At 33.9% G+C, this 19,011-nt stretch overlaps 1 protein-coding gene across 2 annotated transcripts in view; it reads right to left on the reverse strand.

The window, feature by feature from the left end:
- LOC143232243 (protein turtle-like) overlaps positions 1-19,011 on the reverse strand; it is a 131,610-nt gene that overhangs the window by 23,431 nt on the left and 89,168 nt on the right. For both annotated transcript variants that reach the window (XM_076467405.1, XM_076467406.1), the window contains exons 5-9: positions 15,737-16,027; positions 9,334-9,624; positions 5,827-6,114; positions 3,359-3,658; positions 2,590-2,715 (exon numbers count right to left, since the gene is read on the reverse strand). In XM_076467405.1, the coding sequence (XP_076323520.1) occupies positions 2,590-2,715; positions 3,359-3,658; positions 5,827-6,114; positions 9,334-9,624; positions 15,737-16,027 (1,296 nt within the window). The remainder of the gene's footprint in view (positions 1-2,589; positions 2,716-3,358; positions 3,659-5,826; positions 6,115-9,333; positions 9,625-15,736; positions 16,028-19,011) is intronic.

Raw genomic sequence — 19,011 nt, forward strand, 5'->3', positions numbered from 1 at the left:
ATTTAGTGTAGAATATCCTGCAAAAGCGAATGTTGAGCTTTACCTGGGTGCGCAGCTATTCAACGGGAAACAAACGAATGTTTGGACAAACATTACAATTCGCAACATTATATTAGATAGTTTAATCATTATAGAGTACTTACTGTATAAGAATATTTTAATATTGTGATTTGTTTGTTTGATTTTAATTCCGTGTAAAGCTACTCGAGGGCTATCTGTGCTAGCCGTCCCTAATTTAGCAGTGTAAGACTTGAGGGAAGGCAGCTAGTCATCATCACCCACCGCTAACTCTTGGGCTACTCTTTTACCAACGAATAGTGGAATTGACCGTCACTTTATAACGTTTCCACGGCTGAAAACGTGAGCACGTTTGGTGCGACGGGAATTCGAACTCAGATTATGAGCCAAGTGCCTTAACCACCTGGTCATGCCAGGCCTGATATTGTGAAGTATATCTTACTTACTACGTCTATTCACCCATCATGTTTGAAAACCCGTATAACATTGAAACACAACTCAGTCTTACCACATTTCATGACCATAATCATTCGTTTTTATATCAAAAATATTTTTTCCGTAATATAGCTACAATAAAAAATTCCAATTATTATATCCATCCAAAGCCTCTCTTCTTACGATTTAATATAATCATTATTTGACAACACTCGAGTGAGTTAGATTTTTCACTGTAATATTTAGTAAATAAAATATTAGTCCTTTACTATCCCATTAGAAAATAAGTAACTTGCAAAAATATGTGAATTTTAGTACTAACTATAGATCAACCACATCCTAAACAGCACTTAATCTTTTCTTTAAAATATAACTAGCAGTTTTTACTCATTTTACGTAAATTAAACACATGTCTTTGCTTCAAAGTTATGTAGAATTTGGTTTAGAAAATGAGAAATAATTGATTATTCAAGTTTATATCAAACTGCTCATAACATTCATAATTCAAAACATTAAAATTTGCTTCAAGCAGTGTACAGCCAGATAACTTAAACTTTGAACAACTTTGCCTTTTAATAAGTTTAAGTAATTAATTGTTACACTAATTTGTAAAACTGACAAAATAATACATTATCATCTTTATAAATGAGAATGGAAGTTAAGTATATTTAATTAGTTATGGTCATTGCTGATATCAACTTGACCTTTACTTTCGTTTTAAGCAGGTAGCTTGCTCTAATCGAAATTTATATTAGTTTAATTCTAAATACAAATGTTACTATGCGTGTGTTTCATGATTAACTGACCAAGCAGAAAATAAAATAAAATAAATCAAAGTTCCTTAAGATTTTAAACAAAGTGAGTAAAATATTTTCAATATTATTATATTCTTTCAAAATAAGTTTCTATGAACTAGCCTACATAATCCCGAATTTATGCAGTGCAACATAAGGCTAACGTGTTGGAGGAAGTCTTCATTTATGATATTATAACGTAAGGCATTTAATAGGACAAAGAAATTTATTGTAAAATGAGCGTTCTTTCCAGTTTAGGTATTTGAATACCGCGATCAGGCGATAAGCTACTAAGATACCTCTTAAGTTTATGAAGTTTCTTATGTTTATTTAATTAAACAGTTCAATATTTCTTCGTGATTTTTAAACTATCTGAAAAAAAACGTTATGAAAGTTACATTAAGGTCTTTTCCTAAACTAAAAACTAAATTATATGTAATTTGTTTTTACTCCCAGACTAAAATGTAATATCTATTAACTGGTTTTCTCATCACAGTTAAATTTGCTGCTATTAGCTATTTCTTTAACGTGAAAGTGCTTTTTAGATAGCAGCGTCTCACAAGGTATACCTTAGATGCTAATGTTGAGCTTTGTATTCTCAAGACGGCTGGTATGGCTATTGGCACTGTAATTAAAATAAAGTACAGAACAAGGTTTGACCTTCTTAGGTCATCTTCAGGTTAACAAAAAGAGACAAAACTCTCTCTTTATTAACCTTAAGTTGACCTAAGAAGGTTGAAATGTTGTTTTGTACTTCATTTTAATTAAAGCTTTAATACCCATACCAGCCATCTTGAGAATACATTTTTCCTTTAAGTGTGTTTCTCGTCATCACGAATGTTTTTAATGAGCTACTAAAAATATTGTTTCAATCTTAAGTTAATGTTTCTGTTTTTGACTCAGGAAAAAAGATAATGTTAATTAGTCTGTCTCGTCGCGATATTTTTTGCAACACAATGTGTTTAAAATCCTATAAATGATTTTAAATAAAACAGAAGTAACAAAAGAAACTTTGACGCATTTAATTGAAAACAAAAGTCTTAGCTCAGCAGTGTGTGTCAAATGCTTCATATCTGTTAGTTAAATCAACAATGAGCATTATAGAAAAATTAATTTTTTTAAAGCCAACTACGTTTTGTTTATCACCTTTCTCTTACGACCAGCGACGCAGTAAAGTTTCGATTTAATTAAAGCCGTATTTAACGGCTGAACCACTTTTACTTCCTTTGTTGTGAATTTGATTTTATGTTAATAAATAGCCATTTAGCAGTTCTGTACTCATGCGCGATACTGGAAATTCTTATATGCCGGAACTTAAGATGTTGTAACCCGTAAATCTTACCTTTATTTTCCTGGTGATGTTTGTATTTCATTATTGCGACAGTTAGAATAGCCAGCAATACCAAAGCTCCAACTATACCGATTAAAATTCCCAGCACAGGACTGATGCCTGGTCTTTCAATTTTTGCTATGCAAAGAAAACGTTGTTCAAAATATTGAACACTTATTAACACAATACTTTGTCACTTATGTATTTAGAAACATAAATTTAAAGAAATGTTGTTTAACACGCGCAACTTCAGTATTAGTAACTGTATAAGATACCATCGTATTTCTCTTCTCTCTATCAATACTAAAATCACATAGTATAGGTTTATACAGTATGACATATGTTTCTATAGATGAGGGGGAAATCTGTAAAATATAGTATTTCGACAATAGTTTCTTATTTTACATCCGGTAAGTTGTAAGTTCTTCTTTCAAGACATGAATAACTTCTAAAATAGATTAAATATATCATTCATCTATAGTTATAAGTGTTAGTTTTATTGTTATGACCACAACAATTTGTTTTCATCTCTAATAATTATTATTTCAAACCGAAACATTACTAAATCACTAACTCTAAATATTAATTATAATTGTAATGTTTACTTAGTTATGTTCAGATGTTGGCGCAGATACCCTAGTTGTTTTGGGACATTAAACATCAAACAAACCAACTAACGTTCAGATGTTTACAAATTTATTATTGTTTAAAAATGTATTAAATAGTGCATTTAAAACTCAAAGGCCAATCACAACATATAAATAATTTTAAAGCTGTTTACCTGTTCGTTTTTCTGGCGTTGGTAATGTTGATGCTGTTAACGCAACAGAATGACTTTTACCCTTCGAATTCAACGCATAAATAGCGAAAATAAAGGTCGTCCCTGGTGGAAGATCGTTAACACTAAAAGATGGTTTGTTATGATTGGTCAAGTTGGCTTCTAATGTTTCTAGTGGATAGTTGAATACATCTAAATGAAAATTCTGTTGTAGTCCACCATTATAACCAGCTTCACATTCTATTTCAATGGTGGTCATGGTACTGTTTAATACATCACATTCCCTAACTGGTTCTGGACGGCCTGAAATGGCAAGCAGAGAAAAAGTTGATACAAGAGAAAATTTGTAGTTTTCTTTTGTAAATTTTGATTATAAGAAAAAGAAACAATGATATGTAAAATTTCCACAATAGAACTGGTAGCTTTACAAAGTGATTACTAACAAGATTCAACTTAGTTATACATTCATTATTATATAGCCTACTTATAACTCTGTACTCATAAACATTCTCCCCCATTGGCACAGCGGTCTTCCAACGTTAGAAATAGAGTTTCGATACCTGTGATTGGCAGAGAACAGGCAACCCATTGTATAACTTTGTGCTTAACGTCAAACAAACTAAACTAGTAAAGATAACATAACACAAAGTACAATTCACGATCGTTTATAATATTTCTGATTATGTTCCACCAAATTATAATATCAACTACTTCCTCTAACCGAGTACTCACATGTATAATTTTCCACAAATAATTTGTGTCAGAAACTTTGGTAATTACTTAAATCTCTTAATACAAGGTGTCCATAAACAACAGAATTAACAATTCTATTGGTGAAATAGAGTAAGATCAACATACGATAAACATTTGCAGTTTGCGATATAATAATGTAGGCTAACACCTCGAGTTTGTCTATGGTCCTGAAGTCGTTATCACACTTCGACATGGGTACAGTTCGTGACTCGAAGAATGTCTAGGCGATAATCGATCTCGTCTTACATACATGCCAATATCTCTAAAGTAATCCCCGCAATTGCTTTGTATATTCGAGTACACAAGTTTGCCATATCCGGTACCTTCGTTTTATAGACAAAAGTTTCCACACATCTCCATTAAACCAGTGGTTAAAAAAAACAACTTCAGTGTCCACTCTCCCACACGCCGATAACCGCGAGTGTTATTTGGAATGGCTCTATTCTATTCAATTTAGAAATGATTCAGTAATTTAAAAGCATGCTATATATCTGTCTTACCAAAATGCCTATATCCCTGTTTTGTTGTTTTACTTATTAATATTATCTAAACACAGATTGCTAAAATAAACTGCTTCAGAGTAACCTTACCAGTTAATAAACAATAATAATATTACAAGCGGCATAAATAATGATAACAGTATTACAACAATTAATAGTCATTTTTTATGTTTTTGAGGAACTGGACCTTATGTAATTCTTTCCCTGTCGATAAATAAATTAATGAATTTGCATTACATAGAATAAAAAATAAAACAACTGTGTAGAATACATTGACAAAGAACTACTATCTTCCACGTTTAACATACTAAAGGGATAGATAATTTTCCGTTATGAGAAATGTAAAATTATGTTTAGCCTTCATCTAAGTTTATTTAAATATATATATTTGTATTAAGATACTTAAAACATAATGAAAGAAAGGTGTAATTTATTATATAGGTGTAATTTATTTTGAAACACAGAAAGAAGCTGACTTTATCTATTATTCTCGTTATATAAACATTATGCATATTCACATTTACAAAGTTATCAATAATTTGAAGTCATAATTGTAGCTGAAACTTTTAAAGAAGACGTATATGTCTTTTGACTCACACCGCTAGAAACCGAGTTTCGATACCCGAGGTGAGCAGGGCACAAGTAGCCTATTGTGTAGCTTTGCGCTTAATTCCAAATAAACATTAATTTAATTTGATTAATATGTAAATTAACGAAAGAAACGGGATTTTCTTTCTTATGTACGAGAAATGAGTAAACAACAGTCGATGTATTCTTGTTAATAGACGGTATTCATCTACAACAAGGTATAGCACGCCCATATTGACTGCCTTGAACTAACTGAAATGGAGCTTTTATTTGAAACTGTCCTTCACCATCCTGCTTATAGTCTCGTCCTGGAAGACTGTGACGTGCGTAATATTTGATTCTCTCTTAGAAGATCAACATGGAAAAACTCCAGAAAACAATTAGATTCATAATACCATACTTATATTTTTCCAAACTTATGTAATGGAATTTACGGAAAAATACTTTATAGTTAACACATCCTACATTGGTAAGTCTAGTGGCCACTATTCTCAATACATTCGTTTGCTGGCTGTGATCGAAGCGCTTGAAGAAATACAATCCCGTTTCTTTCTTAACACTTCCGTAATGTTATTGTGTTATCCATCGAACATGAAAGATTACTAGATGAATTTCACTTGTAAGTCTTACCTGCAGGTATGATACTAAAGTGACAGGGCTCTTTTTGTATTCCAATTTTGTTTCTTGCCCAACAATTCAACACACCATAACCGTATCTTGTTCTTGGCCTGTACGTGATTTTGCTGACCGTTCCATTTGTTATAAAAGAGTGCAGCTCAATCCGTTCAAACGTATTATTTAAAGACCAATAAAATGTAAGATTGGTAGGGTCTGCCAGAGTTTTGCATCTGATATTAACAGATTCCAATCTGTCGACACCAAAAACGGTTTTTTGGCCAGATTTACAGACAGGAGCATCTAGAACAAAAATATGAAAAAAATTATGCTGTTATGCTTCGTAGGCATAGAGAGTAAAAATCTGAATGAGATACGCTCCAAATAACTGAAAAAAATGAAAGAAATATTACTTATATACCAGTAATACAAGTTACACAAATTTATTCGATTAGTAGAGAGAGTAGTCGCTGCTAAATCACATTATCAATTAAGAACAGATAGCTCAGCGGCTGATCTGGGGGAAGGGTGAATATGGTGACTACCCACACCCTTTTTATATTGTTTAAAAATATGTCATATCCGACAATAATTATAAGTCCATAACATCAAATATTATCTTCTTTTAATTATATTGTTTTTAGATACGTGAATAAAAGTAACACAGAAGAGTATTTCATTGTTGCCTGAAAACGTTACCTGGAGACGCCATTATGTTAACTTATGAATGTTGCCATCATCGTTTTATATTAGTGCGTCCAAATCTTGGTCACAGCAATATCCTTCATTTGAGTTAGTTTGTTATTTTGAATTTCGCGCAAAGCTACTTGAGGGGTGTATGCGCTAGCCGTCCCTAATTTAGCAGTGTAAGACTAGAGGGAAGGCAGCTAGTCGTCACCACTCACCGCCAACTCTTGGGCTACTCTTTTACCAACGAATATTGGGATTGACCGGAGAACCCGCGACCTTCATTTGAGTAATGATTCTTAGTGATTACAAGAGTCTCGTTAAAGCCATAGAACCAGTAGCCAGCAAGGATGAAGCCAAGTAAATATGATGGCCAAACATAATGAAATGGTTACAGAAAACCCAAACTTTGACAAAGATCATAAATATGGTAAGTTTGACACATTCACACTGTTATAGTTCTGTTATGACATGAACATGTAACAATTTAAAACAATACTATTCTCAAAAATTTAACACGTAACCACCGTAAGTGTTCATTCTTCGAAGAATAACGGTTTTAAGGTAAAACCAGATGAAACATTGCACAACAAGATAACCATTGGGAGTGCAAAAATCGACCTGCTGTTACTCCTGGTGACATAATTAGACGCATTTACTTGACGATGAAGATGATACTGAGCTATATCCGTACATACCTCGGGTTGTTTTCATCTAGGGAAAGTAACACGTGCTACGAATTCAAATACAAAGTTTTTTTAGAGTTTATAATGCCGCAATTTGTAAGGAAATGTAAAGAGGATAATCCGCAACGCTTTCTTTATTGTTGGTTACAGAAATTCAGTCTGACATCCTACATCTCAGGCACTGTTTTCACCATGAATGAATCTTACAGCAAGATCTTACATCTTCTGCAAAAATATCGACTGATGTAGTTTCGTAATGGTATACAGATCCTCTACAACAATATCCATTGATGGCACACAGATCCTTTACAGACATGTCCACCCCTGTAGGCTTTTGACTGTACATAGATTCTCTACAGCAATGTTCGTTGATGGTACACAGATCTTCCACGACAATTCCCACTAATGGTACACAAACCCTATGCAACAATGCCAACTAACATAAGGTTTTATTGGTAGCAGATCGTCTAGAACACTGCCCACTAAAGTATGATTTTAATGGTACGCAGATACTTTACAACACAGTTTACTGAAATAATGCCCAGTGTTGTTCTGTTTTTCTGGTGGTTAATAAGGTGATCTTCCATATAATCGTATGCATAACCCCTGGTGCCATTATCAGAAACGCACAGATCATCATCCATTATCCATATCCGTAAAATATTTTGTATGCATGTCACAAGGTCCACCGTATAGACTCCTTAAATTAAATAGATAATTACTTTATAACAATCTTTCGCTATCCTGAGAAACCAAGAAATTATTAGTCAAATAAATTAATTACCGTAAATAAATATTACTGGTGCAATATTCTACAAACTACATCTTTCCCACGATAGACTTACAAAACAAGAAACATACGATGCTCTGAACGTAAAAATAGAAACTAACTTGGATTAACAACTTGATTTCATAAGAGCGAGTGTATAATTAAAAATGCAATATAAATATATTTGTTTAATTATACAACCTCGATGAATAACAGACACATCTAAATTGAAATAGTAATACAAACGAATTTTGCAAATGATCATCTCATTAAAATACCACACAAAAATGCAGATATCCATTCACCATCCCCTTACATTTCGATATGTGGTAGCAAGTTACTAGCATAAAACATTAAGATACAACAACAAGTATATACGAGGGCTGTTCAAAAAATACGCGAACTGACGTCATAAAACAAAATGTACTTTATTTAGAAGTTACAGGCCTGGGACCCCTTCAAAGTACTCTCCCCCCCAACGCACACACTTATCCCAACGGTGTTTCCACTTGTTGAAACAGTCCTGGTACGCTTCTTTTGTAATGTCCTCCAGCTCCTTCGTCGCATTTGCCTTAATCTCGGAAATCGTCTCAAATCTTCTTCCTTTCAAGGGTCTTTTGAGTTTGGGGAACAAGAAAAAATCGCAAGGAGCAAGGTCAGGTGATTAGGGGGCTGGGGAAGAACAGTGATGGAGTGTTTGGCCAAAAACGCACGAGTTCTGAGGCACAAATTTCGCAGCAACGCGGTGCATCTTCAATTTTTCTGTCAAAATCTCCTAACAAGATCCAACTGATATCTCATAGTCTTCAGCAAGCTCCCTGACAGTCAGACGTCGATTTGCCCGCACCAGGGTGTTGATTTTGTCGACGTGTGTGTCGTCAGTTGACGTGGAAGGACGTCCAGGACGCTCATAATCTTCAATGGACTGTCGACCATCCTTAAAACGTTCATGCCACTTGAAACATGCCGTACGCTTCATAGCAACATCACCGTAAGCCGTGTTAAGCATTGCAAAAGTTTCAGTCGCAGATTTTCCAAGTTTAACACAAAATTTCACAGCAAGTCGTTGCTCCTTCAGGTCATTGATTCTGAAATCCGCCAAACGAAAAAATCGCACTTCACTTAAAACCGCGTAGCTAATACACAAATGAAGATATTTGCAATCGGGAAATCGCGTCGTAATCAGCTGATCTGTGCGAACCTAGCGATACCAAGCGGATTCCCTTGGAACCAACTGTAGCCGCGCAATTCAAACAGTCCGCGTATTTTTTGAACAGACCTCGTAATATAAAATATACAGCATATGTTGTGAAAATTCAAACTTTGTCCATTGTTGAGGAAAAACAGACGTAGATATAATTTCCCTGTAATACCACTTACAATGAACACGTAGAATAATTTCCTCACTTTCTGCTTCTCCCACGACATTAGTTGCGACACACTGATACCTTCCTCTCCTTTCACGAGTAACTTTCTGTAACACTAACGTCTGGTTGCTGATGATTATACCCTTCTTTGTGTCACTAAACAGAGTCTTTCCTTCAAACCGCCATCCTACTTCCGACACCCATGGATTGGCCTGAATGTTACAATCGAAATACACATCACTTCCTTCCCTAATGGAATCATGCTGTATATTCGCTCCTAATGAAAGTCTTAACATGGGAAGATCTGTAACAAAGGTAAATGTAAAAGAAACTGTTTGCTATACACAACGGTTCTTGTACTTTTGTAAACATAGATATTTTAATTGGTAAGCGAGTGTACTGTCTTGATAACCATTTTCTTGAATTTTTTTATATTTTTTTCATATAATCAAGAAAAAAATCCCAGGTTTTCAATTAATTTTGCCAGCGATTCGTTCTTACATTTAGTATACAAAAATAAAAAAATAAAATTGTTTAATCAGATAAAAAACGTTTCTACACTATTAAACATGAAAATATTACCTAAATATGTGAAAGATGCGAAACGTTAGAGTTACATTCACACTACATGTGAATATAGAAGTCTTACCATAAAATGTGACTTGAATGCTCAACAGACCACGATTTGTTTATTTCACTGCGACTTCTGTAGGTAAACGGTGGTAGCGAGGGCTTAAAAAGCCAAAAATCGGAGTTTGGTACAAATAGCTCATTTTGTAGCTTTGCAAAAAAACCACAAAAAGCAACAACAACCAAATAATTATTTTATTTCTCCACTTAGAAAAGAAACAAAGGGAAATGAAAACCTAATATTAGAAACACTTAATCTGTTAAGTTCTTGGATCAATGAAAATAAGCTTTTGTAAAATAATTATCCCTCTTTATGCAAATAGACGAGTCTTAATTCCAGACAATAAACACAATACACACACACACATATATATATATTGCTCGTTGTCGAAAGTTCTCTCGTGATACGTTCATCAAAAGTTACAGCAGGATCCTATGTAAGACCTAAATGTTTATTTGCAAGACCTGGAATAAAACTTGTAAACTTGTAAACACTCTCATGAAATATGAATACTTCTCTGCTCCTTGACACTGATGTTCCTTAAAATCTTTACGAGTGCAAGTGTGTCTTACCTGTCGTCATCACTGATACAGATCAGAAAAATACGTAGCTATAATGCAATAATATATCTAGTAAAAACTTCAGTTTCTCTCAGTTTTTCCAAGGTTTTCCCGCGAACTACTGAAACATCACTGAAAGTTCCCGAATTTGTTTCAATTTAATGGAGTATTTTATCAGTAGATCAAAGGAGTTGCCATGGGAACTAAACATTGGTTCCTTGTATACTTACCTTCTCATGGGAATATCGAATAATAAAATATATATCAATTTCAATCGGAAAACAAATGCAGATCTCTATTAAAAGATGTATTGACCAACATTGAAGAAGCTCGTTTTGTATATTTGATGTAGTTCTTGTTGATCCAAGACTTTAACCTTGCTTTAAGCGAAACGTCCTTATTCATCTTTGGCATTACCATCACAGATTCTCGTCTGCTGAAAACCTAGAGACAGATGTCTTCATATTGGTTATAAATCGTTTCATCCAAGAACAGCGAAAGATGTTTTATAAGATTAAAACGTTTTACTGAAACAGCGAAATATTCCATATATCTTCAGAAAACAAAGATAACTAAGTTATTCTGTGTGTGGTAATATTTTAGTACAGTACTCATAGTATCCAAGTTAAAAGTGATGCTTTCTCTGACCAGGTGTATATTTTAAAAGACAAATTATAACTTCAGTCGCAAGTGCATTTTGTTTTTGGTTTGGTTTTGTTGCGTGTTTTTTTGTTACTGACTTACTTCTTTCTAAGCTATCGCATTAATATAAGAATTTCCTGTAAGTTTGAAACAATAACTCGAGAACAAAATACATTCTCTTTTTTTTTTCTGAAGCACGCTTTGGTTTGTCGCAAACGCGAGCGAAATTTAATAACGACACTTCCCCACTCTAAACTGAGGTGTCAACAAAAACAAAAACGGCACTAGCAAGAACAAAGTTAGGCTGTGCGAACAACGTGTGTGCCTCACCTGTAACTACGTCGACATCGATACAGTTGGAAAAAGACTGAAATCACTATTTGATATAAAAGGACAAAATACTGTTAGATCTGTTTGATTTATTCTGTTCAATGCAGTAGTATAGCATACTTTATAGCAAACTTGGAAACAGCTTTCAGAAACCCCTTAAACAAGCAAGAAATAGAAAGTTTAATATTTCAGTATCCAATTGTAGCAATAATCCAGTCAGTGTTATAGGAGTCCTCATTCTTAAAGATACCCTTTAAGTGAACCTTTCAAAGAAACAAAGAGATAACATTTAAACCTGGAAACATAAATCCTCAGAAATTCAATGCCCGCCAGTGACACAGCAGAATGTCTACAGACTCACGTAGCTAGAAACCACGTTTAAATGCCCGTGGTTGGCAGAACACCGATATCTAATTGTGTAGCTTCGTGCTTAAATCTAAACAATGCGGCCCGGTATGGCCAGGTGGGTTAAGGCGTCCGACTTGTAATCTGAGGATCGCGGGTTCGAATATCCGTCGCACTACGTTATAATGTGACGGTCAATTCCATTATTCGTTGATAAAAGAGTAGCCCAAGAGTTGGCGGTGGGTGGTGATGACTAGCTGCCTTCCCTCTGGTCTTACGCTGCTAAATTATGGACGGCTATCGCAGATAGCCTATGTGTAGCTTTGCGCGAAGTTCAAAAACAAACAAACAAACAAACAGAAATTTACTTGAAAAAATTATTTTGTTAAATGTTATTACAATCTTTTTTCACATTTATACTTAAATGACAATGTATGATGTATATATTTAACGATATAAATATATATATATGTATGCTATTTTGTTATTTATAATTATTATTTGTTTTGAGTCTAGTCAAGTTTCGCACTACTTACGTTTCTAACACATGATTGTATGCCCCCCCCCCATTAGCACATTGATACGTCTGCGGTCTTATAACGCTAGAAATGGGGCTTCGATACCTGTGACGGACAAAGCACAGATAGACCATTGTTTAACTTTGTGCTTAACTGCAAACAAGTAAAATTACCATTTAAAGAAAGTTTTACGTAATGCATGTAATCACGCTGCTTAAAACACTTGGGAGAAACTGTTCATTTAAAATCCATGCGGTGCAAGTATATTGTTTATATAAATCATTTCAGTGGTATACATATTAATGAGTGTTGTTTCGTTTACTTAATATGTTGCTAACGTACTTTGGTGACAATATCGGGTGTTCTGTTAATTTTTTGGAGGCCCCTTTCTCATCACCCCCCTTATTCAAGCAGTTTTAATATTCGCGTATGACATATCACGCCCTTGAAATATCAATTTGCACTATTGCCCACTGAAGTGCAATTAAATTGTAGCGAATATTTATTTTCCGTTACGGATTATACAGTTCCTCTAAAACAATGCCAAGTTTATGAGAACTGACGATCTAAATTTGGTCATTGAGTAACTACCTTTTATTAATTTCTGTAACAATAATCAAATATTTATTGAATAGATCCGTTTTCATGAGAGTTGCTGAGCCTAAGGAATGAATTAAGGAACTGAACTGACTATCTGAGCAGTTGTTTGTTGATTTAGGTCTAAGGAGTTTTGTAATGCGTAGTTTTTTTTACGTTTGATATGTTTTTAATTTTGCGCACAGATGCTGTATGGCTATCTACACTGGAAATGAGACAAGAAGGAAGACAGCAAGTCAACACTTCCACACCAACTCTTTAGCTACTATTTTACCAACGAACAGTGGGAATGACAGTCACAGTATAACGCTCTCATGGCTAAGTGGACTAACATGTTCGGGAATTTGGACTGAAAGCCACGATCCACAGATTGCGAGTTGAGCACCCTAACAACCAGGCCTTACTTGTCCTAAGTTTTTAAATCTATCCAATACAGCAAGATTTGTCAAATACTATCCTTGTACTTTCTAACTAATTAAAAAAACATTTTTATTGCAAAAGGCTTAAAAATATAAAATGAAAAGTTAAAACAAATGAGATCGAACTAGTTGTTAACCTAAACCGATTAAATATACCTACTACACTATCATAAAATACATCTTTGAAAAGTAAGATTTGCCACATTAAGATAACTCAGAGAAAATGTTCTTATAAAGAAGCCATAACGTGAAATATAACAGACCAAAGACAGCAAGCGTCTTAGATTAAATTCATTATGAAGGCTTGGAGAAGTAAGAGTAGATAGATCGAACTTCTTTTAACCAAGCTCTTGCGAATACCTGTATAATTACATACACACTCTCACTCATATATATATATATTCTACTTCTGTGCTAATTCACGCTCTCTATGATTTATTTATTTGTTTGTTTGTGCGAATGTACTTTCCATAGTTTAGACAGCCAGTCTCGGGGTGGCCTGACAGATACCCTTATCTGTATCGCGTATACTCTACCAAGGGGCATTATAAAGGTTAGGATGTAAGTTTGCACTGTCGCTTAACTCAAATATAGCATTGTAGTTTGTGTTCCTTGCACTCCTCAGAATAACAGGAACCACTAACAGAATTTGTTTGGAGCACTTACTTCCTTGACACAGCTACAGAAGCAACTGGTGGTAATGGAACATTTTAAAAACTACATCTGAGAATTTGTGAATCATGAAAGAGCCTTTGACCCCCACAACTGAATGCAGTTGTTTGATGCTATTATATTTAGAAAATAAAATTTGGAACGATAGATATGGCTATTTTTTTTAAATCACGACAAAATGGTAAAAATTATTCCAGTGAAAAACTTTAAGAAACTTTGGTCGAGGAATAAGTTTTCTACCACCGCTACTAAATGACATGATTTTTAGAAACAATGTAGAGGCTGGTTTAAAAGAAATGTTCCGAGAAAAAGTCTTTCAAATCACCATTGAAAGCAGCTAGTCACCATAATGGTTACATGTTGTTTACAATAAATGGCACAAAGTTCGTATGTTTTGTATGTTTTCTTTTTTCAATAAAAATAGGACTGTTATCCAGATGGATAACTGAGGAGTAATTCATTTGGAAGTTGTTTTTCGTGTTGTCTTAAAAACACAAACGGCATGTACACAGTACTCTGGCAGAATACACTGAGTACCTGTGAGTTATTGACAGTGCAATTATTTGTTATTGAAAGCACATTCATGTTAGATTTGCACTCTACAAGTGAATTACTAAGTGCCCTTGGATAGATTTGACATGTATCGATTGGTTTCTGAATAATACGTTTGTCCGGGTTCTGCCATGTGTGGAGAAGAGTGGTCCGTAACTACCCTAAATAGTCGGACAGAGAACGTATTTCCCTGAGCTCTCTGTCCAGCTGCTCAAAAATTTTGTTCTATTTGGATCATATTGGGGATGTGTGAAACCCAATGACAGTAGTTTAATGTCTCTTTCTCTCTTCAACATTATTGTCCCTTTCAATCTGTGGTAAGTAAAATTGTCTTCCTAAAATAAATGTCATACTGAAGAGTGATGTAACGTTGGTGTAACAGCATTGAAACAACAATCAGCGAAAAGAAAGTTCGGTGTTTCATCATTCCATAAACAAAATGGCTTCCAACATCATTTCACTGATACCATTATGTTTGACGGTGCTCTGTAGGAGATATTCGCTTCTCTTTCTCTACATCTATACACGCCTGTTTGAGCTGAACTGGGTTCATTTAAGAATAATTTTGTACTACAGAACTCTATAGGATAGTAGCGCATTTTAGAAGCCCAGGAAAATCTTCACCTTACACGTGCTGTAGTCAGCCAAGGTTTCATCCTAGCTACGCATCTTTGGTAGTCAAACTTGCGTAGGATTTGTCGAACTTTCTTTACTCCTGCCTGCTTTGATAAGCTGTGACGGAGGTCTTTTACAAGTTCCCTCGTCAGTGCTCTATTGTTGCGCCGTGTAAATCTTTACGGCCGTTCGGGTCGATGCTTAGCAGCTGTAATATCATTATCATTAAACTGCGTGATGATGATATGCAGACATCAACTTGACAGGCCAAGAGCTCATGCAATTACTCTTTGACTTTAGCCATATTAAACACGGCCTTCTATACGACCTCTGGTCAAGAGTGAAATCACAGGCACCTACTGCATGTGACATTTAATCAAAGATGAGAAATTCAAGTATTACTAACATCTGAAGGATCCACCTTGGTAAAAGTGGTTACATCAGAGAAAGAATTAAAGCAGTTATCTAGTTATTATGAAGTAGATTGTTATACACACACACACAATACATATATACTACCCAAATCCTTACTTACGATAAACAGTAATTATCCAGCCATCTTCCAAGGCACTGTTTGAAACCACGGGATTGTCTGCCTTACATGACAAATATTTTTCATGATCTTGAATCGTTGGTGTAAAAGTAAGTTTGCTAATTGTCACATTGTCATGTCTTGTGTATGAAATGTTCGACATTTTTTCACTTCCTTTCCACCACAAAATTCGAGCTGGTGGTCTTGACCCACTTGACTGACAAACTAGTTCCACTTGTTGGCCTGCCAATAGAGGGCGAGTTACAGTTGAAATTCGGACTTCCAGAGGCTTTACTGGCAATAATTCAAAGAAAAGAAAATTATTTGTTTTTAAAACTATTATAATATTTACGACAACAAACAAACACACACACACACATATATATAAACTCGTTAAAGCTATTAGTGAATTATTTCATCAGGTTGACTTTCAAACAGTTAACTGTCTGCTGTACAGTTCGCTATAATAATGGTCCACATTTTCAGTATCTCTATGTTTTGCTTGTTACAATACTCAATTGAAGAATTCGTAATAAATATTGGGTGAAATCAATGTCTTGCTGTGTTAAATACATGAGGACCTTCAGCTATGATAAGTGGTGTCATAATAATTGTAATATTGACTGCATTTTTTTATTTGTTTTATGTGTGAATCATGTTATTAGGGACCCTGTAAAGTCATAATCCTAGAACCAGTTCAATACATGAACATCTCTGAACAATGTCTAAAAGGCTGATCCGTTGTCAATTCTAAGGTTAATCATAGTTACAAAATAATATGTATGTTACTGTTGTTGTTTTTTAAAAAGCAGAGAGAATGCTAAATAAATATTAGCCGTCGAGTCTCAAATAACGTTAAATTCTGTATTAAAACAGCTTATGATTTAAAGCAAAATGACGAAAAAACGTTGTGTTCACAACCTAGGAAACGTGGATCATGCTCAAACTATAAATCATGTGTCTGCCTTATATTTTTTGTTGTTGCAAAAACGTATTAAGATCCTTGTAACGGATATTTAAAAATATTCTTAAAGGTACTTATAAAATGTATGACGTTATTAATCATTGTCTGTCGCGCTTAAGGCTTGTATTTCTTTACAAAAAACATCCACTCTTCATAAAGGAAATTTTGCAATCGTTTGCTTTGTATTTATTTTCAAAATGTATACTGATTATTCGAATTTTTTTTACAAAAGAAACAATTCCACACACATGAAGTACATAGTTTTAAACTGCGACAAAGTGAGGTATTTTACTAATTAAAATAATGGTTTTCTGCTTAACGTCATGTATCGTTTTGCTATAGCTCATTAAGCAACAACCACAACGGATTATAATATCCACACTATTGGCTAATTCAATCCAACAAACCAAAGGAATCGACGAGAAAACTGTCACGCGTATTGAAACAAATTTGGCATTGTCAGAAACTATAGTTGAAGCCAGTTAGTAAAATAAAACGTTGATAAATTATCAATACCTCCGTTGGTTCTTTTTTTTATATTTAAAATATCATGATAGTTTAATTATTTTCTTTTCCTAAAAACTCCATTTTCTTTCTAGTGTATGTTAACCTAAGTTATTTGAGAATATTATTTTGATATTTATCCGTGAAAATAGATTACTTGAATGAGAACCATATATAATTAGTATCTATTTGTGTATAAAAATCTAGCCAACTATTTACTGAAAGAAAAGTTTAAATTCACTTGCGACAGTGGTGAATTAAAATTACATTCATTTCCGCGTGTCATTACCCATTATAATTATGAGAATTTTGTCACAAGTTATTTATTTCATTTCACTGGAAGGCAGTTTCTGGGTTTATTATCGCATGTTTGGTGTTTTGACGAAGCTGGTACTTAATGACTCAGAAGGAGATGTTTGTGTTGTCGTTTCGTATCAACGTTCACTACGGTCACACAAGAATGATGTATAGTGTAAATTAGCTCTATGGGTCTGGATTATGCGACGTAGTGTCGTGTTTAGTGTGTTTTCTGGCATTTTCAATAATGGCTACATTAATTTTAATGAACTATCAATTCAAGTTCCACTTCACCAGTTACTGGAACAATTTTAATTACAGTGGCGTAATTACAGTCCTATTACGCTGATATATCAAACATGAACAAACGAATAATTAAAACTTACTGAGAGAAAAATTTATAAATTCGACGTATAACAACAAAAAGTAAGCTTCTATATTAGGAGAAGATATCAAATTAGCCTTCCAGAAAAACAACAAATAGCAGTGATATTTTCATGTTTAACTTTGCTTATTACGTAAGAAATTAATCTAAAGAAAACAAGCACACGCTTTACAGGTGTTTTAAAGACCCTTTAATTTCCTTAGGATACTCACAACAATAAGTTAAGTTTAACTTTCCTTTTCTATCTGTATGAAAGTTAGTTATACTGAAAATGTTAAATTCTGACATTCATCGGCTTCAAATAAAGGATTATACATGTAACTGTCATTGGCTGAAACGAATATGTGTGGGCCTAGTTAGTAGATTAAAGAACACTTAACGGATCTGCGATTTAAGGAGAGGGATTTTCGAATGTTTAAATTAAATTTCGTTTCAGAAAAATAATGATATGTGTAATAAAAAATAAAAGTTATGCTACTTATAGCAATTAAAGGAAAAATACCTTAACTTAAGAGTTGGCCTATTTCTTACAATACAGTATCTGACAGCGAGTTTAATTTTTTGTTTATACATTATTCTCACGTCAAACCTTTGCCAACACTCTTATGGTAACTTTGAACTCTATTTCAACAGCGAATGTAAAAAATAAATTAGAAGTAAAGATGAAATAAATCACAAAATAACTTATTTATTTGCATAAACATTGCAACATTTTAGCCCTAACTTATGTACGAAAATGTATCTGTACACATGAAGTATGCGTAAGGTAAGTTTTTTAACTAACATTCTTTCAAAGAAACACATTAACATTGACTCAATGGTATTATCCAATTAAGATTTCAAAAATTATTTGTAAAATTGTTAATTGGCCTATTAACTATATAGGTCTAAAAGCTGTGACAAAAATCACGTTATTTGCAGATGTTTAGCTCTTAATATTCCTCTTACTTTGTCCAATTGCAAAATCAAAACTAGAAGCGTGTAAGAACTGCATTTCGGATCTATTTTTTGTCACCCTCAAGTTACTTCCCAAGAGGTCCTTTGTACAATACCAGTTGGGCTGTGCGATAAAAAATAAAAGATTCTCTAAAAAGTTATTCATATATGCAGTATCATAAAACGCTATTC

The sequence above is a fragment of the Tachypleus tridentatus genome, chromosome 11 (genome assembly GCF_004210375.1).
Source record: "Tachypleus tridentatus isolate NWPU-2018 chromosome 11, ASM421037v1, whole genome shotgun sequence".
Classification (NCBI taxonomy): domain Eukaryota; kingdom Metazoa; phylum Arthropoda; class Merostomata; order Xiphosura; family Limulidae; genus Tachypleus; species Tachypleus tridentatus.